Source organism: Talpa occidentalis, unplaced genomic scaffold, assembly GCF_014898055.3.
Source record: "Talpa occidentalis isolate TD23 unplaced genomic scaffold, MPIMG_talOcc4v2.1 talOcc4.4, whole genome shotgun sequence".
NCBI lineage: Eukaryota > Metazoa > Chordata > Mammalia > Eulipotyphla > Talpidae > Talpa > Talpa occidentalis.
Genome location: NW_023604295.1, coordinates 31,590,463 through 31,617,516, shown reverse-complemented (window position 1 = coordinate 31,617,516; position 27,054 = coordinate 31,590,463). Strand labels below are relative to the sequence as shown.

The following is a 27,054-nucleotide window of genomic DNA, read 5'->3' as shown; positions in this document are numbered from 1 at the left end:
AATTTCTCATAAATTTTCAAGTTCATTTCATTATTTTAGTATGAAAGTTAAAATTCTTTGGTATTAAATTAGACATAGGTCTGGATAGAAGTTAACAGAATTTATTGTGTTGGTTCACATTCCTGAATGTTTACAAACATTTCACCATCCACTTTAATCTACTGAATTTTAAAGAAACACCTCAAGACCTAAAAGAACTCCTCAGAGTTCTTATTTCTAAAATAAAATAACAGAATACCCACTTCATCAAAGCAATGCCAAGATAGTAGATAACTCTTACCAGTGCCTGGCTAACATTTCCTCCGGTGGCCAGGGATTTGAAATGGCTGCTATTATAGACCAACTGAACTTCTGATATCTCCACTGTTTCCAGTTCCTCTTGAGTTTGCCGATCAATCACATGCAACTTCTCTACACTGTCCAAGAGCACAACAGTGCGTGAGTTGATCCACTGCAATTCAAGCACACAACAAAACAAAAGTAAGTCCCATCCCAAACTATCATTCAATACAAGAAGAAAGCCTGGCTACTCAGGTATATTACATTGAGAACCTTGTCCATTTAATAACTTGATGACAACACAATTACAGGGAGATCTACTCAGTGACAGCCCAGATGACAGTAGGTGTACAACACAGTACTGAATTTTGACATTGCTAATAAAATGACACCTTCTTGGTGTGAAAGAAGCTAGTTAAGAGCTTTCAGAGATATACTATAGCATATATTGACTTCCATAAAAATTTTTGAAGAGGTACATTGGCATAAGTGATTTAACAAAATGACAAATCTTTTTGTTTTTCTGACATTAATGAAACAAAACACAAATTAAACCTCATATAAACCCACGATCAATGGAAGTGCTAGCATTTAAGAATACATATTTTAAAATCGAAGGTATTTAAAATATATATTTCCTTGAAAACCTCTCTACAAATTATGGGAGAGTGTTTTGCTCTATTTTTTGAATTTTCTTTAATAAGTACCAATATAATTTAAAAAGTAATGTTTAAAAGCTTCTGCATATGGTGCCATTTTGACAAGTTTCTTGGCTTCTGTGTAAGACATCTAATTTTCAAACTATTTTAATCTCAATCCCTCCCCAAGAAATCAATAGTCTTAAAGTCTGCAGAATTAGAATTCTAAATGAGGAAGAAAAAAGTGCTTCCCATATGCACATTATCTCTCCAGGATTCGTGCTGGTTTATTTCTAGGACCTAGTCCATGTTATCAGAGATTATCTACATTATACCACACTAAAGACAAGCAAGTTGAAAATATAACAATTTTATTTTAAATATGCTGAAGATAGACTCTGGCTCTATATACTGATGACAAAAGGGAAAGGTTTTGTTTTGTTTTCCAAAATCAAATGATCTATCAGAAAACTGGGAATTTGAGCCGCAAATATTTTACAAAGAGCTCGTAAAGTGCTTTCTTATCACTTTACTTTGAAAAACAAAGTATCATATAGGAAAGATACATTATTTCATCTTATATAAACTAGTGAGTGCTAGTTTATAGACCCTCTCAAAGGTCACCTGGTTAAAATAGAGACAGAGAAAATGACAAGATAGCACACGTTTAATAAGTTTGCATGTTTTCCGAGATTGGACCCTCATAATTGCAAGTGTTGATATTGTTGTAAACATGTCTTTTAAAGATAATTTATAAAGCAGTGCAGATAGTAGTCACATAGTGGATAAACCACAGGACAAAGGAAAACAATGACTATTCTATTGTAAAGAAAATGACTGCTTGTGCTTGAGAAAAATCTTTCCCGGTACAGAGTCCTATGAAGATTTTAAAAGTGCTCTATCTCAAACATCTTCAACAGAAGCGATGATAATGAAGTGTATAAAACTGTGTTAGATGATTCAACGAGGGGATCAAGAGACAATAAAGGCAATAATGTCCTATAAGCAAAGGAAGAGTTTCAACAGTTATTTTATGAAATGTATATGGGAGAAACTGTTACTTCTACATCAACAGTCTATATGTGAGATTGAGGCAATGTGCAATTAATAAATCATGTTATAAAGAAAAGATCTATTTCATCTATATTCTAAAAACTTAGATCTTATCACATTGGGTGACAAACTTCTTTTTATTGAAAAAATAAGGCACTGTTTTGACCATTTAGGATTGCCTATATTCATGTATATGCAGAATGTTTCACTGGATACCAGATACTGATGTGCTAAGAGTACTGTTTTTTTTAAGATTTATTTATTTATTTATACAAGCACTGGGTACAATCAGAAGTGTGGGAGGGTGAGAGAATTCACCAGAGCCAGAGCGGGGGACAGAACAGGCAGACTGACAAAATTCACTGCTGAGGGGAGCAGCGGGCGTGGCAGGAGAGATCTGTTACACCATGTGGGACCCTCACCGGTGGCCGGGGATCAAACTGGTGCTGCAGAGACTGCAGGCAGCTTCGCAGCCCACCGTTCAACCGCTGTACCACCAGAGGAGGCCCCAAGAGCACTATTAATAGAAACCCAGCAGTGTATTATAATTATACTACTCACAGAATGAACACACAATTTGATGAAGAAAAAGTTAATATAAAGAGAAATAATCTCTTTTTTAATATAATACTCTCTCAAAAAATCACTCAGAACTGAGTGCATGGTAAAGAGAAAATTGCAAAATTTTTACCCACAAGAAAAGAATAGGTTACAGGGCCTCCCTGGTGGCACAAGGAGTTAAGACGCAACCTATGAAGCTTGCCACAGCCACTGCAGCATGAGTTAGATCCCCAGACAGGGAGCTACCCACATGGCGCAGCAGACCTCTCCTGTCAGGCCCACTGCTCCCCTCAGCAGTGTCTTTCAGTCCATCTGCCTGTTCTGTTCCCTGTTCTGTCTCTGGTGAATCCTTTCACCCCCCACAACTCTGGCCTGTACCCTAGTTCTTGTATGCATAAATAAATAAATCTTAAAAAAAAATAGGTTACAAAAATTCCTAAACCCTTTTAGAATAAGCTCAGAAGTATAAAAATGTGTTTACAAATGAAGCTGGGCAACTTTCCTTAAGAAATTCACCTAAATTATTCAGAACTCGCCAATCAGGCTAGTAAAGAAAACTCTTCCTGATCCTGCCAGTATTTAGCACAACATAGGCTGAAGGACAAAAAAAGAACACACCAAACTCAAACTTTAATCAATATAAGGGGGGGGCCTCCCTGGTGGCGCAAGGGGTTGAGACACAACCTATGAAGCTATCCACAGCCACTGCGGCACAAGTTCAATCCCCGTCCAGGGAGCTACCCATATGGCACAGCAGACCTCTCCTGACTCGCCCACTGCTCCCCTCAGCAGTGTATTTCAGTCAATCTGCCTGTTCTGTTCCCCACTCTGACTCTAGTGAATTCTCTCACCCCCCTCATCTCTGGCTTGTACCCCAATTCTTGCATGCATAAATAAATAAATCTTTGGGGCCTCCCTGGTGGCGCAGGCAGTTGAGTGCAGCACTGTGAAGCTGTCCACAGCCTCTGCAGTGCCGATTCAATCCCCACCGTCCTTGGAGCAACCCACATGGCGAGCAGACCTCTGCTATCTCGCCCGCTGCTCCCCTCAGCAGTGTATTTCGTCATGCTGCCTGCTCTGTTCCCCACTCTATTTCTGGTGAATCCTCTCACCCTCCTGCGCATCTGGCCTGTACCCCAGCTCTTGTATAAATAAAATAAATCTTAAAGAAAAAAAATTTTAAATTAAAAAAATATATATGGGCCTCCCCGGTGGCGCAGCGGTTGAGCGCTGGGTTGCGAAGCTGCGTGCGGCCTCTGCGGCGCCGGTTCGGTCCCCGGCTGCTCCCCGGCCACTGGAGGAGGGTCCCACATGGTGCGCGGACCTCTCCTGCCACCCGCTGCTCCCCTCAGCAGTGTACTTCGGTCCTTCTGCCTGCTCTGCTCCCCGCTCTGGCTCTGGTGAATTCTCTCACCCACCCCCCCGCGCTTCTGACTGTACCCAGTGCATGTATAAACAAAACAAACAAACAAACCAGCAAACAAATAAATAAAAAAAAAAGCATGCCTCTATTAAAAAAAAAAAAAAATAAAAAAAAAAAAATATATATATATAAGAGGGACTTCTCCTCTGTCCATATCTTATATAATCATAACAGTCATGATTCATGGCAGAAATTTTGGCATCTTTAATATACCCTGGACTCAAAACAATGACATAAAATGGGGATATTGAATTTGACTAGTACTCACTGTAAAGTTGATGAGGTCATAGTACAGGTGAAGATGCTTTTGTTTAGTAACATGTATTGCTCCAGATTCATCTCTCTTAACCTGATGATGAAATAAAAATAGCCTAAATAACAGCAAATGTTTGAGAAACTTTTTAAGGAAATGATTTCCATTCATAGTATAAGTGAAAAATACTGATAATTAAAGAAACCATTATGTAGTAAATGAAAAAAAAAAGTCATGCCTTGCCATATACCAAACTCGAAAGCATAACTGGCCAGGGGTCTAGTTAGTATTGGTAGATATTTTTAAATAATATTCACTTTGTCATAATTCAGGAAAACCTAACTTCATCACATCAGTGATTGTATTTAGCTAAGGGTTAAAGCATAATATGAGATTGGTGACACTGCATGCTAAAGTCAAACAAAAGTTCATTTTTAAAAAGTTGCTAAAATGACAGAACTAGACTTTGCTGAAGTGTGATAGCCCAAAATTTCTCAAAAGAACCTCAATTGTCAACATTTTACTGATATGTATATACACAACACATATACTCTATAATCTTCCAACTTCCTTATAATTTGTTCTCGCCATGCTGCTCCCAAGGTGATCGAGTACTGAAGAACAGAGACACAGCACAATATACAAGGACTGGCATGAAATTCAAGACGTGCACTTCAACCTAGGTTTTCTGGCATACTCCCCGTTAGTAGTGTTCTTTTCCCTCCTAAGTCCCAGTTACTTTTTGCCTTTACTCGCAGTGTTGACCTCCCTGAACATCTTAACAACTAAACAGCACATAACGTGGTCCTTCATGCACTCGCATCTTCACTAAATCACCTTTCCTGTAGAAAGACTACTTAAGGATCTAGAGTTATGTGTTTAAGAGTAAGTTCCACTATCATAAATGCATAACCAAAGGCAAGTCACTTATTCCTCTGTTTCCTCATTTGAAAAATGAAAGCACCAAATTGGTCCTATCTTGTTATGTTGACAATGTTTCATAAGCAAAACAGATACTGCCATTATCTGTTCTAGGATGTTCTTAAGCCCTTGCTGAAGCAAATCATTTTGCCTACATATACTTGAAACCCTGCCCTCCATCCATCGCTGTTTAATATCACCCTTCCTGTGCAAGCCTCTTGAATCACTGCTTTTTTTTTCCTTTTGCTATCAAACACATTTCTGACTTCTCTATCTTCAAATAAAAAACAAGGGCAAAAAAATTTTCCCTTAATTTACCTCTTATCTTTAACCATTCTTTTTTCTCTTGCAACCACACACTGTTGAGCTCTATAATGTAGTTTCTACCTTCATTCCATTGTTACTTAGTCTTCTGGAAAAGTTTCTAATGAACTACTTCTTGCATATCCAGTGGTTTCATCTTCAGGCTTCTTCCTTGATCTTTATTTGGTACTGGCATTACCCTGAGAAGATAATGTCCCAAAGCTTTTCCTTCTTTATCTTCTGTGTGATGCCACATTGTCTATTTTCACACCTACCTCTACAAGTGTCTTAATAGGAACCACCCTCCCTGTTTCCTCTTGCATGAGTGTCCGCTAAGGTTAGGTATGTATTGGATTTTGAATTTCACAGCTCAACTACCTTTTCTATCTTGGAATTCTCATTTATATTCTAGACTTGTGTTACCATCCACCCAGAGACCAAAACAATACTTGAAAGTGCCACTTTCACCTCCACTTTAACATATTCTAACCTTTCCTAATAAGTTTCTTCCCAAGGAACTTCCCCTTCGAATATTTCAAGCTTCTAAAATGCAAAGTTAGAAATGTGGTGTTTCATTCATGTTATTCAGTCCCCAGATCCAATAAGATCAGAAGCCTAATCTTTCCTTCAAATTATGACCCTAATTCTCACTGCAGCAACCATCCTCATGCAAACACCTCACACTGTCAGCACATAAGCAAAATCTATCTTTTTCCTACTCTTTTAATCTGTTCTTTTTGCCACTTCTACACTGATCTTCCTAAGATATCATTTTAATCACATAATTACCTAAGAACCTGTGATGGCTCTCCATTATTAATCTAGGTCAATTTTTTAATGTATTCTGAATCAGAGGTTAGCAAATTTTTTCTCTAGAAGGCCACACAGTAAATTTTTAATCCACTCAGTCTCTGTCACAACTATATAACCCTGCCACCTGCAGTATGAAAACATAAGTAACATATAAATGAATGGGCTGTGTTCTAAAACACTTTATTTATAAAAAACAGTCTGCCAGATTTGGATCACAGATCATAGTTTGCCAATCCCCTAATATAGATCCATCGCACATATTCAACTTTATTTTCCACCATTGGTATCTCTATGTTGTCAGTTCTATTTATAGAATTAACATTTATTAAGCACCTACTGTCATAGTGGCTAGAACATAGCAACAGGGTTGGTCTTTAAATTTATGGCACTTTTAAGTCTAGTGAAGAAGAAAAACGTTAGACAAAGAATTTTAAAGTCTGCATGTTATCAAAGGAAAAGGTTGTATAGAGGTATGTAGCAGGCTATAATCTCTTCCTGGTTTCTGAGCTTGTTACATGTTTACTTAGTTTCCTAGTTAGTTCAGGAGGTCAAGGAAGGCAGCATCTGCCATGAGCCAGGATAAAGTGGAGGACGGCACAGAGCACTCATGCAGAGATGACAGCATATATAATCAACAGGGGAGATAAAAAAGGAGTAATTTCAGGAGGTTTTGGATACAAGAAGTTGTGGTGATGGAGTAGGTAGGAAGGGAGAAGGGTAAATGAATGCAACTCTTAGATTTCTGGCTGGAGAAATGGGCAGACAATGCTGCACTTACTTCACTAAACTAGAAAAACCAAAAAGAGATTGCACAGGTACTTTAACTCTATAGCATTGATTCATCTTATTTTCCCCCAATAAGCATAGCTATTCCTTTTGTAGTGTTTGCCATATCGCCTTCATAAAGTCTTTCACGGCCTCTCTAGTCCATACAAAATTCTTCATACTCTGAACTTAATTCAATTTTCAATTCTCATCTCATAGTTCAATCTTTAAGCTGTTCTCTCTAGTGGTAATGAATATACTGGTTTTGCCTTTCAAATAATATTTTACGCTGTGTGAAAGAAATTATGTTTTAGACTTCTTTCAATTGCTTTTTGTGTCCATCAGAGTATAGAGCGTAGAGAACACAGTAGGTATTAAATGATAATGGTTCTCTAATAAATACATACTAAATGTGGAGAGGTAAACCAGTAACACAGACATAATTACATTCATATATTTATAAATACATATGAATCATTACTTGCTAGTTAAATGAGATGAAACTGAGATATAAATCATAAAAGGATGTAAAGCTGAGGGTGAGGTGTGATTTTTCCATGCTAATCATTGAAGTTTTCAATTGAAAAATCCCTCTTGCCAAAGAATTATACAGCATATTTCTTTGACACAATATTACTGGTAAATCAGAGGGGGAAAAAATCTTACAGCAAAGGACTTTATAACAGATTAAGCATCACATTAGGACTTACCAATAGAAAATGAACAACATCTCCTCTACAAAAGGCAAGCATGGGATTCACATAATTATGCACTGCCACAAAGTGCCAGGCCAGCAAGGGGACACTGGAAGGATCCATCTAAGTTAGAAGGGGAAAAACAAAACAAAACAAAACCCATAACCATTAATATAAAGAAGAGAAAACTGCTTAAAAACAGCACTTGACTAGTGCTCCTTGCTAAAGCTGCTCCCAAGTTCTCATTAAAATTCTAAGAAAGCAGGGACTGACTGGAAAGTGTCATAAGGGACCTTTCTGGGTTGATGGTAATGTTCTACATCCTGATGAAGGTTTAGGTTACAAAAGTATATACATTCATTAAAGTTCAGCAAATGTACAGTCCTCAAGATCTGTGCATTTCATTGTTATATAAATTTTACACCAAAGGAAAAAGTTAAACAAATATTGAAATCTAGCTAATAATGTACACACTGAATATTTGTGGGAAAGTACTGATTTCTGCAACTTACTTGGAAGTATATATTTTAAAAACATTGTTTGATGTGAGACTAGAAAGATGGATAGATATATAATAAAGAAACCACAGTAAAATGTTAATGGTAGAATTTAGATGGTAGGTAAACAGAGGTTCAGTGTAAATTCTTTCAATTTCTCATATTTGTTGAAAATGTTTAAATAAAATGTTGAAAAAAAAATGCCAATGAAAACATACAAAGAGATCCAAACACATACCACCATGATAAGAAATGTTAATGGCAGACTAAGCCAGCTTTGCCATCTGGAAGGGCAGATTTGCTTTCCCTGGGGCCCAGAGATAAACAGAGTACTAACATGAAAACAGAAGAGTGCTCTCCCTCAGTAAAGGGGCTGCTTTCTGAACTGGTTGGGTTCAACACCATCATTCTCCACCCCATCCCCTCAATATCTCTCCTTATATATACATTGGAAGATGACAACTCTTTTAAAAAAATCAGGCAAAAAAAAAAGGGGAAACTGGGCTATGCAAAATACATTCTCAGAAGTTATCATCCCCCAAAGTAAAATACCAGGAACAGAAGCTAAGCAAAGCAGAGGTAGTAGTAATATATGCTGGATATTATTGTGGGGTGTTCTTTATCAGTAGTTCAGGATCAAAGCAGCAGCTGCTTATGAGAGAAAAATTTAAAGTAATAAAGATTTCATGATCCCTAGTACACACCTCTAGTCACCCGTTTATGCTGCTTCGGTCACGTCAAACTAAGAACAGTGATCTCTGGAGTTCTGCCTTCTATTCTACCTAATTGTCTAACAATCTCACAGAATTTGCCACTTAGTTACTTTCTCCATGTCCTGTAAAGTTCTTTTGGCTAACAAGACTGAGAGGCTTACTTACCCGTCCATAGGGAAAAGTCATCCATACTTTCAAGGATGGTTTCAATCCAATGACCAGTATCTTTGAAAGAAAAAATATATTTTAAATATTTACCAAAAATATTCAAATTTTGGTATTCAAAACTTTCAAAAGTCACTAGTTTCACCTTTTAGATACACCTACCTTTGTTAAGGATGCCATGGCCAATAAGGAAAACTGTGTGATGGGATGATCTTTTAACTCAGGCTTAGAATGGAGAGGCTCAATGCAACAAACTTCCCCCTTGGAGCCACTGAACAGACATCTAGATTCACAGGTTCTCACTCCCATCACTCTCCTGAAAATGTAACCAAAACATTCAGAATTGACTTGGAAATGATCCAAAGCACTAGTTTTATTTTCACTAGCTTGGAAACTATGAAAGTCTCCTAACTCCCACTCTTGCCCCCAACAATCCAACTACTATGTGACATCAACGTGATCATTTCAATATATAGGTCAGATGTACCGCTTCTCCTAAAAACACTCCAACTGCTTGTTGCTGTGCATAAAACAAAACCCAAATTCTTTATCACATCTTAAAAGGTCCAGTCCTGTGTGAGCTGGCTCCTTCATACCTTCACTCCTCTCCCACTATTGCTGATCTGCACCAAGTGAAGCTCCAGCCTCTTGGCCTTTCTGTTGCTCCAATAAGCTAAGTTTTGCCCACCTTAAAGCCAGGGTGTTCAAACATCCCTTTGCCTGGAATAATACTTCCAGATTTTCACATTTGTTGACCAGATTGTCACTCAGGTCTTTGCTCAAACGTTGCCTTCTGAAAAAAGGCCTTCCTGAACTATCCTCAAGTGCACTCCAGCATGCTGACCTGTATTATTTTCTTCACAGCACTTGTGACTATTTGATGGTACTTCATTTATGTGTTGGTTTATTGTCTGTCTCGCTACCTGGTACCTCCTATGTGGAATGTGTATTCTATTACAGCAGCAAGCTCTTCTGTTTCACAGCTATAACTTTGGTGCCTTGAACAATGCCTACATACAGGAGATGCTCAATAAACATTAGCTGAATAAATGAATAGTATTTTTTTGAGCAATTACTTGAGCCTCAGAACTGTTAGAAGTATGAGAAATACAAGAAACAAACATTCCTTACCCTTGAAACACTTAAGGAAACATAATACACATTGAATTTTTTTTTAAACTGAGCTTTATAAATGTTCTTAAATGTATCTAGATAGTTTTTGCTTTAATTTAAAGAGTAAACAGAGCAATTACAAGGCAATAAAAAACAAATAACACCTGACTGTTAAGGTTATTATCAACTATACTTGAGGGCAAAGCCAAAATTAGTGAAATACTTCAGAAGAGTGGTTCCCAAGTCTGACAAGGAGCAAGTCTAAAATCCCAACTCAGACCCACTGAGATAGAACTGGGGAGGAAGACTTGGAACTCTATGTTCTAATCCTCCCCAGGTAATTATGATACACAACCCAAACCTATTTTTAATCACAGGGGCTTTCCAGACTGCTTCATGCTCAATTTCAAGTTATCAAAACAGAGCTAGTCTTTTCATTTGTCAACACATGTCTTTTAGTCTCTTACTTAAATGTCAATTCAAAAACAGATCCTCCGCTGTCATTGCAAATTGCAAGAGTTGGATCATCTGTAAACTAAACAGAAAAGGAATTTATTTTCTTGCAGATTTTTGAAGAAACAGGCAAGTATTAATTAAAAGGGAAAATATTGTAAAATCTTTAAAAATCAAAAACAAACACATTTAGCAGCATTTGAAATGACCTAAATTAGATACAGTTCATCAATCTAAACCCAAATTCACCTGAATTCAGAACAACAACGGCTTAATATCTTTTTCAGAATCACAATAGCTCAATATCAACTGATCCTGAAGTTCTCTAGCTGAGCTTTTATATTACCTTTTCAAACAACTTGCCATTAAACTAAGTAGAATACTTAGAGAACATGCGCAATTCCTTGGTATTCAAGAATAAAGACAGTCAAATATATTTGGTGTCTTTTGAAAATCAATTTATCTGAATACATTTTCTGAAAAATTGAAGAGTTAATTCACTATATGTAAAATAATTTAACTTTTTATGTAACTCTTCCTAAAATGTGCTGTCTCCTTAATCTTCAACATAGTATATACTTCCGTTATAATTACCTACCGTGAAAAACACAAAATAATAATGTTCACCAGGACAGTCCCATGAGGGACAATAAATGTGAATCTGTATCATACAAAAATGAATAATTTGTGTCATTTACAGTGACCAGTCTCCCTTACTCTAAAGATTGGTGACCCATTCTAAATGGCAAGCCTTCACACTATCAGGACTGATTTAGATACAAGAGGCCATTGTAAACTTATTCTTCCTTGACTATATACACAATAAAAAGTCCCACACCTTTGCTCTAAAAGTTTCATTGAACACTTGCCAAAGGATGAAGCATATACCCCAGAGATGTGCAAGACATGGTCCCTTGGAGTGTAGAAGAAATAGCAGAACTCATATTTTTATTTATTTGTTTTTTACATGTTGATATGTGTTTTATAATGTGCTTAAATACTAATACAGACATTTATATAATTTTAAAATAAAAACATATTAAGAATGCAAACCCAAATTAAGTGTGGAGAGCAATGAGTAAGACCACTTAAAAGCAAACAGCCATTGCTCTTAGCTTCAGAAGCACTCACTCACATATGTCTGTTGCTACCTTTCTTCAATATCCACCACCTTAATAATTATTCCCAAGCAACATAATGTAATGGCTACTACTTCTATGCTTTTAACCTCAGCTGCATTCTTCTCTCTCTGCCTTTATCTCTTCTGTTTCCTTTTATTTCTCCAAAGATTTTGTAATTTTCTGCAAAAGGATTAGCCTTTCATAAATATTACAACTACTTATTCCTCCAACTGAGTAATTACTGAGCAGCTACTATGATATAAAACACAAAAATAAATGAGAAACAGATTCTGGTTCCAAAGACCAGAATCCAGGCATCTTTTATTTTTCTTCAGTGAATGGTCCTGAGAAACTGCACAGCCACATGCAAAAGAATGAAACAGGATCATTCTTTAGCTTCACACACAAAACTAAATTCAAAATGGATTAAACACCTGCATGGAAGACCCAAACCATAAAATACATAGAAGAAAACATAAGTGATTCTATTATATCAGCATTAGAGATGTCTGCAGGGACTCAACCAACCCCAGTGGCAAGGGAAAAGAAAGCAAAAAAAAAAAAAAAGTAGGATGTATCAAATTTAAAAGCACAGCAAATGAAAGTATCAGCAGAATGAAATGACAGCCTACAAAAATGGGAGAAAATATTTGTATATAAATATATCCAAGTAGGGGTGTATATCCAAGGTATATAAAGAACTCGTGCAAACTAACAACAAAAAAGCAAACAACTCAATTTTTAAAGGGTAGAAGACCTGAATAGAAACATCTCCAAAGAGGACAGACAGAAGGCAAACAGACACATGAAAAATTGTTCATCATCACTTTTTATTAGGGAAATGCAAATCAAAACCACTAATAGATATCATCTCCCACCTGTGAGAATGGCTAATATCAAAAATACTACTAACAAGTGTTGACAAGGATGTAGAGAAAAAGGAGCTCTCGAACACTGTTTGCGGTAATTGGTACAACCACTTTGGAAAACAGTATGGGGCTTCCTCCAAAAACTAAAAAATGAACTACCATGTGATCTAGCAATCCCATTTCTGGATCTCTATCCAAAGAATCTGAAATCATTAACTCAGAAAGTTATGTGCACCACAATGTTTACTGCAGCATTATTTACAATAGGTAAGATATGAAAAGAATCCAAATGTCCACTGCCAGATGACTGGATAAAGGAGATGTGGTATTGGTACACTATTCAGATATATTTAAAAAATTAAAAGATTAAACTTTGCCATTTGCAGCAACATAGAAGAAACTTGAGAGGATTATGCTAAGCAAAGTAAGTTGTGACAAAGTAAAATATTGGATGATTTCACAAATATGTACAATATAAGAAAACAAAGCAGATGAACAGACAAAATAAAAATAAACTAATGGACATTAACTACAGAATTGAGCTTACCAAAGGGAAGGAGGGTGAAGGGTAGGAGCAAGGGTACAGGGTATCTAATAGATGGTGGTAGGTGTTTTGTGTGTTTTTTAAATATAACAATAAAAGTAAAAAAAAAAAGAGAAAAAATTAAAATTGTTCAGTGAAAAGCAAGAGTGATTCAAAACTCACTATTTTTAAAAAATCATAATCTATTAAAAGATAAAACAATCACAAACAACTATAACATATTAGAAGTCAGCACATGCCATCTGAAAAAAGTTCAATAAAATTACCATGATATTCAAAAAGGAAAGAAATTCTCTCTACTTTTGTCTTGGTTGTTTTTATTGTTACTAAATGCTTCAATGCTGTTCTGTCACAAAAGACTTTTTTGTAACTAATCTAGATGCAGACATATAAACTCCAGATGCTTGCAGACATTAAAAAGTATATGTATGGATACCAGAGTTCTACACAGTTAAGCAACCAAATGTGTACATGATTAAAATCTAGAAGATCTATTTTAGAGTACCCTAGTTACAATCCTTTACCTTTTATGCTTCTGAACTTGGGCTTAACAGCACACAAAAACCAAGGTTCACGTTGTATTTATAAATAAAATCTGTTATCTAAGTTGGTTTAATTTTTTCAGGCCTGTAAGAAGAAAGCCAAGACTCAAATCTTAATGCTTTTCCTCTTTAGAGGCTTGATAAAAAATAAACGAACAGATTCATTTCTAAACACAATCCAAACCTTGATTCTTTCACATTTGGGGCCTTGAATCTATAACTCCCAACAAAATGTGACAGAGCACACCATCTCAGCAAGACAATGTTGGTGGAGTAAATAAAATGTAAAAAGACCTTTTAAAATCTCCACGAGTTTTCAGCAGGGCACTGACTGTCTTTGCTGCCAAATGCTTGTTTAGCATCACATCAATTTACTTTTTGCTTCTATATTTATTTAACACAACTTGAGCTGAACTTTTCTATGCTAGCCCATCTCTAGTTTCCACATGGGAAAACACCTTGTTGAACTAGTCAAATAAAAGACTGTTCACTATCAAGCATTCTATTTATAAAGAAATTTACTTAGAAGTGGATGCAAAGGCATAATAATAAAAATTATTAGAAAAAGAAAACAAAGTTATTACCTTAATATGCAATATTGCTGTTCCTGGAGGATGAGCATCTGTTATTGATCTTAGAAGTTTTCCACTGGCTAAATCCCACATAGTGATCTACAAGACAAATAAATGCTTTAAAAACAAATTTATTGTTCCTTTTTGGACTTAAATAACTTGCCTTCTGGCTGAAATAATCTATTCCTGGTCTATAAACATTGCAAGCAAAGAACTATAAAGTTAAAACATAACCCAAGCTTGCAGGTCCATTAAAATGCGGGCCTTTATTCCCTCTTCATCTATCCCTCATCCTGCCCAACCTACTTATCCCTTTAGATTTTAAATGTTTTTATAGTGAGGGATAAAATAAATTTCTCTAATGAATCAATCTCTTTAGCACTGCTAAAAGTGGTAGGAAAGGCTTATTGCCAAACCAATGAGTTGATGGCCAAGTCAAAAGACGAGAAAAACCATAACTTATTGCCAGTTTCAGAAGTAAAAAGAAATATCTATAGTTTTCTAGGAACACAGTAATAAGAATACCCAAAAAAGCAGCAATAATTATCTATATGTCATAAGAAATACATTTTGAGTAACTGCTTGGTTGGTTTATAAGACCTATTTGCCTCTATAGACACATGGATTAGGATATTAAAAATTACATGCTTTGGCTCAGTAAATAATAAACATTTTATTTATTTATTTTTTAAAAGATTTATTTTTATTTATTTATACAAGCACTGGGTACAGTCAGAAGCGCGGGAGGGTGAGAGAATTCACCAGAGCCAGAGAGGGGAACAGAGCAGGCAGAAGGACCGAAGCACACTGCTGAGGGGAGCAGTGGGCAGCAGGAGAGGTCTGCACACCATGTGGGACCTTCCTCCAGGGCCGGGGAGCAGCCGGGGATCAAACCAGCACTGCAGAGGCAGGGCCGGGGAGCAGCCGGGGATCAAACCAGCACTGCAGAGGCTGCGGGCAGCTTCGCAACCCAGCGCTCAACCGCTGCGCCACCGGGGAGGTCCTAATTAAACATTTTAAATAAAAACAGACTAAGCAAGTTCAGGCTAACTCTACAGATGTGTCACTTTATAACACATACTTGGTTCTTTAGCTTATAAAAGCCATTTGCTTACATAAACACATGAGTTAATATATTTATTTATTTTTTTTTTTCCGAGAAGGAATCCCAATTTTATTTTATTTTATTTTTTTTTTTAATAATAAATTTTATTTTTATATTCCACATACAATTGCAGCCTCCCCATTCTGACCCCAATCCCTCCCCTCCCGCCCCTCACCCCCAAAAAGTGTCTCTGGTTCATAGTTTTTTGTTGATTTTGATTTTCACTTTCTTATAGTTATTCATTTTCCTGGTCCCTTATTTAAGTTTTCTAGATTCCTGCTATGAGTGAGACCATCCGGTATTTTTCTTTTTCTTTTTGGCTTATTTCGCTGAGCATGATCCCTTCCAGCGCCATCCATGTTGCTGCAAATTGCATGTGTTTATCTTTTTTGAATGCTGAGTAATATTGCATGGTATATATGTACCACATCTTCTTGATCCAGTCATCGATTTTTGGGCATTTGGGTTGTTTCCAAAGCTTAGCTATTGTAGACAGTGCTGCTATAAACATAGGGGTGCAGGTGTTCTTTGGAATTGATGTTTCTGTGTCCTTTGGGTAAATACCTAGGAGTGGAATTGCTGGATCATATGGAAGCTCTATGTTTAGTAGGTCCAGAAATCTCCACACAGCTCTCCACAGTGGTTGGACCAGTTTGCACTCCCACCAACAGTGCAGAAGAGTTCCTTTTTCTCCACACCCTCGCCAACATTTGTTGTTGCTAGTTTTTTTAATATGTGCCATTCTCACTGGTGTAAGATGGTATCTCATGGTAGTTTTGATTTGCATTTCCCTGATGACAAGTGATGTTGAACATTTTTTCATATGCCTGTTGGCCATTTGCATTTCCTCTTCAGAGAAGTTTCTTTTTAGCTCTTCTGCCCATTTTTTGACTGGATTATTTTCTTTGTTGTTGTTGAGTCTCATCAGCTCTTTGCAGATTTTTGTGATCAGTCCTTTATCATTAGTGTTGGGTGCAAAAATGTTCTCCCAGTTGGTGGGGTTTCTCTTTGTTTTTGTTATTGTCTCTTTTGCTGTGCAGAAGCTCTTTAATTTGATGTAGTCCCAGCTGTTTATCTTCGCCTTCACTATCACTGCTTTGGGTGATGTGTCTGTAAAGATGTCTTTGATGTGCAAATCACGTAGTGTTTCGCCCACATTTCCTTCTATGTATTTTATGGTTTCAGGTCTTATGTCTAATTCTTTAATCCATTTTGAGTTGATTTTTGTGTATGGTGTGAGGTAGTGGTCAAGCTTCATTCTTTTGCATGTAGCGACCCAGTTTTCCCAGCACCATTTATTGAACAAACTTTCTTTGCTCCATGAGTTAATATATTTAAATTATAGATTCTGGCTCAGTGAATAACAATTATTAGAAAATTTGAACAAAAGTAAAACTGAGCAATATCATGTCAGTTCTACTAATATGTCACTTTGTAACATATTCTGTTTTTCAAGAATTGACCTAATGTATAATTATTAAAAACTAATTCTTACATAGTATTATGGATAAAATAATATGCATATTTACCTGTCCTTTAGCAAAGCCACAGAGCAGTCTTGAGCAATCATTGTTGATACTCAGGGCAGAGATGGCTCCATACTGACCTCCAACACTCGTGTTACTCAGACAGAGTCGCAAAGCTTGATTCTGATCTAAGGAAAGTGATTTTGTAAAGTCAAGAGAAAGAAATGAATAAATATCTTATTGTATAGGCCTCTTTTAATACTTGGGAGGTAGAAAGAATCAGATAAGAAGCTATTTCATTTTAAAATATATGTATCAAGCAACTACTAGCTCCTAAGCATTGAATTTGACATAAAGAATAAAGAAAAATTAAAGTCTATAAGGAAACAACAAAACATGCTAATGATAAGTAAAAAAAGAAAAAGATCCATAGGAAATCTATATCTCCTTGAAAAAACAACTAAAATTCATCTTATCCAAGAATTGTATTTCTTAGAATTTTCAGGATGCAAGGGTACAGAAAACACCATATTTTAAAGAAGCTTTAAAATTTCAAAAGTCAAGGGCCTCCCCTGGTGGCGCAGCAGTTGAGCGATGGGTTGCGAGGCTGCCCGCAGCCTCTGCAGCGCCAGTTCGATCCCCGGCCACCAGTGAGGGTCCCACAAAAAAATAAAAAATAAGAAATAAAAAAAAAAATTTCAAAAGTCAAAATTTGTTAATTTTGTGTATTAGGAATGTACATTTATATTACCCTTAAAGAAATGGCTTAGCAGGCAAATTAACAGTGCAAATAAAATTCAAAGTAAACATCTAAACTACTTAAAAAACTTACTTTGAAGTAGCAACATTTGATATGCTAACATCAAATAATTCAAATCTCCACAAGATTAAGTTAAGAGCAAGGTTCTTGCCTTAATCACCTGTTTCTCCAGGAGGTACTCAAATATTTATTAAACTTATCACCTAATAGTTTAAAAGGTTTATCTTAGACAATGATTACTTTATATAGAGTTCACTACTGTATCCATTTGAAAACGGTGAAATAAAAAATGTAGATATTAAGAAGGCATGCCTATAAAATTTAACTATTTAGAAAAAATAAAAATCATACACAATTTACAGTTCTCTCAATGCCCCCAGAGCTTGTTTTTGCCACCCTTAACTATCTACACGCTAGTTTTGGAAGGATCGTGCATCTTGCTTATACTATTAAACTAGGACTGCTCCAGCGGGTAGAGATCATGAATAAATTAACACTCCCAGAATAGCCTGCTGCCTTACACTCAGAAGGCATCTGACAATTATTCTGAATGGCTTCCACATTTGCAAATCTTCCTTCTACAAGGGTAAGTCATCAGAAAAAACCTTAAGACATTCATCCTCAGGTCTAGGGAATAATAACAGGTATATCATTTTGCCCATCCAAAGTGAATATTGTAAGAATATTTTTCTATGTTTATAACCTGGTTCAAAAAATAATCCCTACCACCCCAAGAAGGACCCCTGAAATAATTAATGGCTATACTGTATCCAGTACATAGAAAATACTGAAAGTTTTCAGCAGTCATTTTAGATTTTTAGCCTTCTATGGCAACCGTTCAAAAAGGAATAAAGTCCATAAACACATAAGACCTGGTGTATTTAAAAAGGTTATCATCTTTAGTCATATCTAGAATTAAATTGAACTTTTTCCCCAAATATATCCAGATTGGTCTCCTCCATGCTTTTTCTTCCCTCCTCCATTTTAGTACAAATTATTATCATTTCTTTTATTCTATTTTCTTGGCTATAAATATGGGCCTATAATTTACTTTGTTTTACTGAAACTGCCTTCCTAAAATATGTTTTCCATGATTCTCATTTTGTCAGGGCTGTATTATACAGTTGGTGGACTATCCATATACCTTATTTTGCCAACTGTCAAGACACAATGATTGGGCAACCAAACAGTGCTTGTTCCACATAAATAACTACTTCAGGTCAAGCATGCAGGCAACATGTAGGCAACAAATACAAAGAAATTCTACTTCAGTCTCACAAAGAAGCACTGAGCATCAGGCTGCCTTGTCAACCAGGCACACTGTAGTTTAAATAGTAGCCCACTGGGATCCTTTGCAAACCTTGCTAGGAGATCCAACTCTACAGAGTTCTGATCTACACATACTTAAAGATACTACCGCTTTCTGATTTAACAAAGCTAAATAATTTTCATTCTTATAACTCAGGAAAATCAAATTTGAAAAACTGAGGAGTACAAGGAAAAAAACAGGAAATAAGGCTACCATTAAGAAAAAGGAAATAAGAGGGAAGAAAGAGGACATTTGTTGGGAGCCTGCTTCCCTAAATGGAGCAGGAGCTTTTGGAGAATTCCTGTTTACCCTACATATGGAGTTCTAGGCCGTTAGTTCTGCAAACAGAACTTCTTCCCAGAATTGACTCCTGTTCTCTGAGGACTTATGGCTTGTGGGCATGTTTCCCTACTAACCAGAAAAGCTTGTTTTCAGCAGTAACTTACTAATCTGTATAAGCAAAAACACAATTGCGTGCTATTCTCTTGTTCCTTTGTTCATATCTTTAATAAAAGCTTGGGCTGGGAGAGTGAAAGGCAGAGCTGCTCTCCATGGCACTCTCCCCAGCCTCCCCGCCATTGCAAATTCACTTAAACTCCGAGTCTTCATTAATGGTAGAGAACTTCATCCATCAGCTGTCCTGTCTACAGCAGATATTATCTAATGTCTAGATTAAAAACCAAATATATATAACTTTGCTTTACTGATAGTGGGTCTTTCCTGAAATATGTATACAGAGCTTTGTTAATGAAACATTCTCAACTTTTTTCTTGATTTTTTACAATATATTCACTATCTTTATAATGTCCCCTTTATTAGTTAGCATGGCTATGAGATGATGCACAGTGTATAAAATATATTTTAACTCCAGAAAGAGATCTACCTATTATTACTGCTGACTTTAACATTCTATATTTATTGATTGCATTGATTTTATTATATATTAACAAACCTGTTGTTATATAATTTAAACTGAATTAGGAAAAGGTAGATTTTTGTAGAAAGAAGAAAGTGAAGTCTTACTGGAAAGGGTTATTTGTTAACATCACTAAACATTCTGCAGTCCAGATAATTTTAAATGATTGTAGGGAAAGATGTTTGGCAAAAATAAAAAATAAATTCTCAACCAAATATTTAAATTCTGTAGTTATATGAAAAGAGCAAAAGGACCTGGACAAAAGCAAGGAAGGTGAAACTCAGAGCTCTCTCTAAGTTCTACATCTCCAGGGGACTCTAGATCTCATTCATTTAAAGAAAAAATTCTTTTCTTGCTCTACTCTCTGAAGTCTTTGTGACTGGGGAAAAAAAAATTAATAGCACATCCAATTTCATTTACCAAGTAACATAAAATCACATTCGGTTGGCACGGTCAATTTCAGTTTTAAAAAAATGGAAGGGATCTCTATGAAGCATATGACCAGGCAAGAAATATGACATGAGAAAATCATTTTTCTTATAAATTTCACAGAGTTGGCAGAGAGCTTAAAAAAAATGCTTATGAAAATTATGAAAACTATCAAATGATAGAAATGCAAGGCAGCATTATTAATGACAATAGCTTGTCAATTAATTCAGAGAACCTAAAGCCCAAATATCATAAAAGAACACATCTATTTAACAATGCAATATCTTTCAATGTACACTTTGCTTAAGGCAGATTTCCTCAGCATACTTTGGCCTTAAGGGCAAGTTTGAATTGCAAAGAAAAGTTACAAAAAATATATAAAGTCTGTAAGAGTAGAAAATCTAAATTTAAACAAAGAATTTCTGCTCTTTCTATATGCCAAAGTTAACCCAATCCTCTATTTTTTTCATCCCTAATTTGCTTTAGCCAGTTCCCATCTGACAACTGACAAAGAAGGAATTAACCTAGATCCCAGTGGAAATTAAAGTCAGAGTTCTACTTTTATTGCCTGTATTGACCATTCAACATTACTCTTTTCTTACCCTGTGTGCATATTACAAGGCCAAAGGAAAATGAATTGGGCACTTCTTGATTGATTTACAGGTGCCTAAGCTTTTACCTCTTTGCTTTTTAATTAAAAGTACAAATTTTACATAAGCCAATATGAATAACAGTTTATGACACAGAAGATGCAACAGACTTCCACTGGCAGAACAAACTCAAAGAAAAGGCTTTGGACTATATCAAAAGACTAAAGGGAAAAGAACTATTTATATACTTTCTGTTAAAATAAGACACTGAAGATAAGCATATATTTATAATTTTTAACATTTCTCTGCTTTAATCAAGCTTTCAATTAACTGTTTTTCTTCAATAAGCATCTCACAAAAATCAGACTGTAATTGACCATATTCAATTTTAACATTAAAAAGGTCAAAAGAAAGAGTCACTCATGCAAACCAAAATTACTATACCTTTTCCTTTGAATCCATGGGGGAAAAAAGGTCAAAAGAGAGAGAAAAATCAAGAAATCAGTTCAAAAGTTCAGGAAAAAGACAGGTAAAATTTTAAGAGTATAAGTGACAAACTTTAGTTATCAGTGTGAAAGATACTACTTGTGATTATTTATATTGCTAGCATTTATGATTATATTCAAGTATTGGTTATGGGAAAAGAGAAAATATATAATATTCAGATTACAGCACAGTAAGTAAATCCAAGCCCATTATGTTTGATAGAAACTTAAAAATAATTTCAAAAAGATTATCTACTGACATACATGAAATGGAAAACTAAGGGCCTGGGAAAGAGACGTCTTTCTAAGATTTGAATTTCTGAGATCCTACATATTGAAAGAATGAAGACATGCTATAAATACTACATTCCTATAATTCCTTAAGAACAGGCAATATACATGAACCTTTAAGAAGCTTATAATGATAATTATTTTAATGATTCAAGCCTCTTTTCCAAAGAGAATCTAATGGTACAAACAAGTACAGCTCTTCCTGTTGCACTTTTTCTAATTGACAAAGATGTTTAAAAGAGATCGGATTTAGGGGCCTCCCCAGTGGCGTAGTGGGTTGAGGTGGCACAGCGGATTGAGTGCTGCACTGTGAAGCTGTCCACAGCCTCTGCAGCGCGGGTTTGATTCCCAGCCCGCCAGAGAGAGACCCACATGGTGCGGCAGACCCCTCCTGTCTCGCCCACTGCTCCTGGCCAGTCCTGCTCCCCGCTCTGTCTCTGGTGAATTCTCTCACCCTCCCACGCCTCTGGCCTATACCCCAATTCTTATATAAATAAATAAATCTTTTTAAAAAAAGGGTTTATAGTTGTTTGTTGATTTTTACTTTATTATAATTAGTCTTTTTCCTGGTCCCTTATTTAGGTTTTCTAAATTCCTGCTATGAGTGAGACCATCGGTATTTTTCTTTTTCTTTCTGGCTTATTTCGCTGAGCATGATCCCTTCCAGCTCCATCCATGTTGCTGCAAATTGCATGTGTTTATCTTTTTTGATTGCTGGGAGTAGGATGAAAATAAGGGGGGTGGGAATTGTATGGGAACTAAAACCACGATGAAAATGCATACATTGTGCAAAAATGAAAAATGATGTAAAAAATATATAATATTTAAAAAATTAAATTAAAAAATAAAATTTAAAAAAGGAAAAAAAAATAAAAGAGATCAGATTTAAGCCAAACTCCATCTAAACACTTTGTAGAATTACTCTGCCTTTTGTTTCTGGCTTTCAAGAAAATTTGAACCCATTTGTTAAAATTTATTGTGCAAATATCTGATAACTTACAAAAATGATGAGTAAACATATTAATGAGTAAAATTATAGTGAGCTATTAACTATATGATTAAATGCCCACAGTAAATGAACATAATGTAGCACATACAGATATCAAAATATAAAGCTATGCACTTAAACCTTTATACTATGTTATAAACTAAGATTATCTTAAGTTTAAAAAAAGTATAACCAGAACATATGGTTCCTTTAAAAAGAGTTCATACGTTCTTTTCCATGAAACTGTAATGAAAGATTACCATATACTCATATCTACAGGAAAGCTGCTGGGTCTAAAAAAATTAGGAAGCAGGCCCATAAAAATTAAGGAGACAGTATCAAATCACAATGTACTCTTCTTCGCCTCTGTTTTTAAGTCTTCATTTCAATTCATTGCAGCAAGCACTACATGGATTTGATTATAAGCAGGCACATACTTTTAAAACCTCATGCTAAGGAAGGGATGTCAAAGCACAAAGAGTTGAGGAAAAGTGAATACTGGTAAGTGAGAACAAAAAATCAACAAGCATTCTCCTGACAGTTATATGCATTATATTCTAACCTGATTCAGAGAAAAAGAGGAATTTGTCTCTTTTTACTCTTAGTACAGAAGAATTACACAATGGTGGAAATGCACTAATCTAGGATTCAGTGATTATGACTTGGCTTTGTGCATGCCATTTACCTCTGTGGTTCTCAATGACCTCATATATAAAATAAGGGAAGTGAACTAAAAGATCTTTAAAGATCTTTCCCAAAATTCTATCACTCTAATACCAATTATGCTCCCATCAGATACACGAAAACGCATTCTTATATTTGATAGGCGAACAACCTGGTAAAACTTCCTAGAAGGCAATTATTACATAAAATATATCAGAAATCTTTAAGATGTTCATAGCCTGACCCAAAGAATTCCACTTTTAGGAATTTGTCTCAAGGAAGTAATCATATGTACAAAAATGCAGTAACAAGGATGTTCACCACTATACCATTTATTCAGAAACTTACAGTAGGAAATGGTTAAGTAAATTATCATGAATCCATTTAAAAGAATACTACATAATCATGAAAAATGATATTACAGATACATTATCATATGGAAAGATGCTCATTGTAATGAAAAAGCAGGTTGCAAATTAACGTGATCCCATGGGGAGGTTATATAAATACACACACACGCGCGCGCACGCACGCGTGCACAGGAAAAAAGATTAGAAGGCTATGCAGAGATGCTGGGATCATTCCTGCATGGTAGAATTTGGTATCTTATATCTTCAATCTTTTGCTCATCTGAATTTTCCTACTATGAACACACATCAATTATGGAATAAGAATTCACTATTTAAAGACTCAAATGTGAAGTTCTCTCAAGAGAATTATACTTCTGTTTCCATTTTTCTTATCCCCAAACAATGAAATTATTAAATCAATAACTTTTGACAAAACTAAGTGTTAAAATCACATGATTAACAAAGGGCTTGACATAATGAAAAATGTACAAACAGAAGTCAACTTGTTCAAAATAAGGAAAAATAACCAGTTATTCACTTGTGTGGTATGGTATAGATGCAACATCCACAGAGATTAAATTGTTGTTCTGCTATTTAAGTATTCCTATATAATCATTATACAATGTCCTGAAGATTCCTTACTAAAACACATCAGGAATACCACTTAAATGATATACAAAAGACTTAAGATCTTAAAGAGAACACTAAAAATGATTTTTTTAAAAAATTATCTCAGAGGTTTTAAATAAAAAATCAGAACAAAATATTTTGTTCAAAGCACTGAATTCAAAGCAAAGAAAGATAAATGAAATTAGGGTAATTTAATTTCAGGTAATAAATAAAAGAAGATACTTAAGACTATGTTCCTAAGTTCTCTTCTTAACAAACCAAAAAATGTGATTCCAAGCTAAAAGTTTTTCAGCTTAGAAATGAAAAGTAATTTACTGCCCTTGAGAGTTACTGAAAATTATTGGGAAAGTCTAGGACTCTCTTTTCTTGAAGAAATATTTTAGATTATTATTTGGATATGTTTCAGAATTAAAAATCACCCTCACTCCAAATGGAAGCCAATAAGATGACAAGCCAAGGACTCTTTCAGCTTTATATTCTTTTTGTCTAGGACAGCAGAGTCAAGAGGCACAATAACAAATAAATTTATAAAGAATAAAATAAATCTGTAATGAGCAACAAAATGAAGCTGAGTCAAGTAATTTGTAACCAAAAAAAATGACTATTATATTTCAAATTTTTGATTTTTCAAAAAAAATGAAGTTCACTATATAAACTATGATGAAAAAATTTTATAAGACACGAAAGAATGCTTAATATTTAAAATGAGTACTTAGAAAATTTACCAAATATTAAAGCCAATCCATGAGATGTACCCACTGCTATCAGACTGGATACTGCCTGAAAACAAAAGGGAAGATTACATTTTAAGAAATTATATCAAGGATTTTGAAACAATCACAGCTGACTTTGTTGATCTTCTTTCCTCTAGAAACCAGATGACATACCAACTATTATAAATAAGGAGAACTTCATCTAAGAGGCAAAACGGGAAATGAAAGTCAGGCCACTTTATTTCTGGGAATCCTTTAAATGTACTGGAAGGGTAACAATATCAAAATAGCATATGTTCAACATCACAGGCAAAACATGCCAATTAGTTTTCTCCAAAGCCATTTTTTAAAAATCCAGGGGTTCAGACAAAGAAAAAGGTACTTAATTCTACTCCACCAAGAGCCTCCTGTGAGGTACACAGAAAGGATGAGGAAGCTCTTCTGCAATTTACTCCTAAGAGCCAAAAGGCACCACTTCCTCACCAACTGACTGACTAATAAGCTACAATAATAATAATAACAACAACAACAATAAGCTACCGTAGGCAGCTAGAAACAGTCAAGAACTATCTCTTTATAATCACCCCACAGATTTACTTTTTGGCAGGTTTGGCAATGAAGTTCAAAGCTATTAAATGTACTACTGATCACAGTTGATTTTACCAAATACTGTTTTCCACTCCCTATAACCAGAGGCCAAATCAACAAAGTGGCAAATTTACTTGGGCAAGGCAGTATCACATACAAATAAGTCTGGAAGAAGTTAATCATTATTCCATTATATGCTTCTTTAGATTTAACAATACAATGGGGAAAAAAAGAGAACATTCAACAGGGATAAATTTTAAACCTGATTACTGGCAGTAAATGATTTATTAGCTTATTATCACAATAATTTATGTAATAACTTTGAACATTATAAGTATAAATCTTACCCAATCAAATAGAAAGCTTACCTTTAAAGGATTATTTAAAATATACTTACAATTGCTGTAGGCAAGCCAGCATCTACTTTGTCCTAAATGAAATTTTAAAAAAAGTACTTAAAAAGATATTCTCATTTTAAAATAGAAAATGACATAAGGATCTCTCTTTACATATACCTTGAACCAAATCAATTCAGAGGCAGAACCTCATTTTTGCCCCTAACTAAAAGTTGTATATTTCAACAATACAAAGAATATGAGAGCGGATTCATTTTATTTTACTAACTCCAACAGATGCATCAGTAAGGGTACTGATTATAAATGAAAACATAAAGGAAAAGAGAGAGGAAAGAGGTTCCATTTTCAATAAACTACAGTAAATCAACTTTAAGCACTATGGATCAAAATAGTAGAAAGACATAAATATTTTAGAAAAGAGAAACATATGTCAAAGATATTCTTCCTCTAAGTCAAAACTTCCTATCTAGCAGATTATACAATAACCTCTAAATAAAATCCAAGCAGGGTATATTCAGTCAGCTCTTAATCACAAGAAAATCAAAATTAAATGCTGATTCCAGCTCCTTACTAGCAAGTGAATATCTTAGGAAAGTCACCTGAAACTGTTGGGTATTAATCTTCTCAGAGAAATACCAAGTACTGCCCTATCAACCTCTTGAGTTTTATGAGATTGAAATTAAATGTCAAGTACCATATAAATGTAAGGGTAACTATTTGATGCTTCTATAGCTGTAAATAACAACAATGATTAACAGAGTAGTGGTAAAAGCACTCATATGCATATAGCATATCATTTAATTCTCAAACTGGCAGGGATAAATAGGACAGGTAGTATTCTGCTTTCCAGATTAAGAAAGCAAAAGTTTCAAAGAGTTTAGCTGACTTGCCCAAGATTACTAGGGAAGTATTTCCAGGCTCTTTATATGTCTTTTACATTTCTTTTCTATGTCTCTTCCTGTTAACGTGGTCAGTTATAATCTCTCAGAAGCCAGAATGTATTTTATCCAACTTTAAAGAGCTTCCTGTGAACTAATTTAAGAAACAGACTCTAGTACATGGGATTCTGAGGAAGAACAATCACTGAGATGGCCATGTACAATGTTCTAGACAGCAGGACAC

At 35.2% G+C, this 27,054-nt stretch overlaps 1 protein-coding gene across 2 annotated transcripts in view; it reads right to left on the bottom strand.

Moving 5' to 3' along the window:
* VPS8 (VPS8 subunit of CORVET complex) overlaps nucleotides 1-27,054 on the bottom strand; it is a 193,988-nt gene that overhangs the window by 141,560 nt on the left and 25,374 nt on the right. For both annotated transcript variants that reach the window (XM_037525229.2, XM_037525228.2), the window contains exons 6-15: nucleotides 25,974-26,006; nucleotides 25,001-25,055; nucleotides 16,928-17,052; nucleotides 14,306-14,392; nucleotides 10,660-10,727; nucleotides 9,242-9,395; nucleotides 9,080-9,139; nucleotides 7,720-7,827; nucleotides 4,223-4,303; nucleotides 281-451 (exon numbers count right to left, since the gene is read on the bottom strand). In XM_037525229.2, the coding sequence (XP_037381126.1) occupies nucleotides 281-451; nucleotides 4,223-4,303; nucleotides 7,720-7,827; nucleotides 9,080-9,139; nucleotides 9,242-9,395; nucleotides 10,660-10,727; nucleotides 14,306-14,392; nucleotides 16,928-17,052; nucleotides 25,001-25,055; nucleotides 25,974-26,006 (942 nt within the window). The remainder of the gene's footprint in view (nucleotides 1-280; nucleotides 452-4,222; nucleotides 4,304-7,719; nucleotides 7,828-9,079; nucleotides 9,140-9,241; nucleotides 9,396-10,659; nucleotides 10,728-14,305; nucleotides 14,393-16,927; nucleotides 17,053-25,000; nucleotides 25,056-25,973; nucleotides 26,007-27,054) is intronic.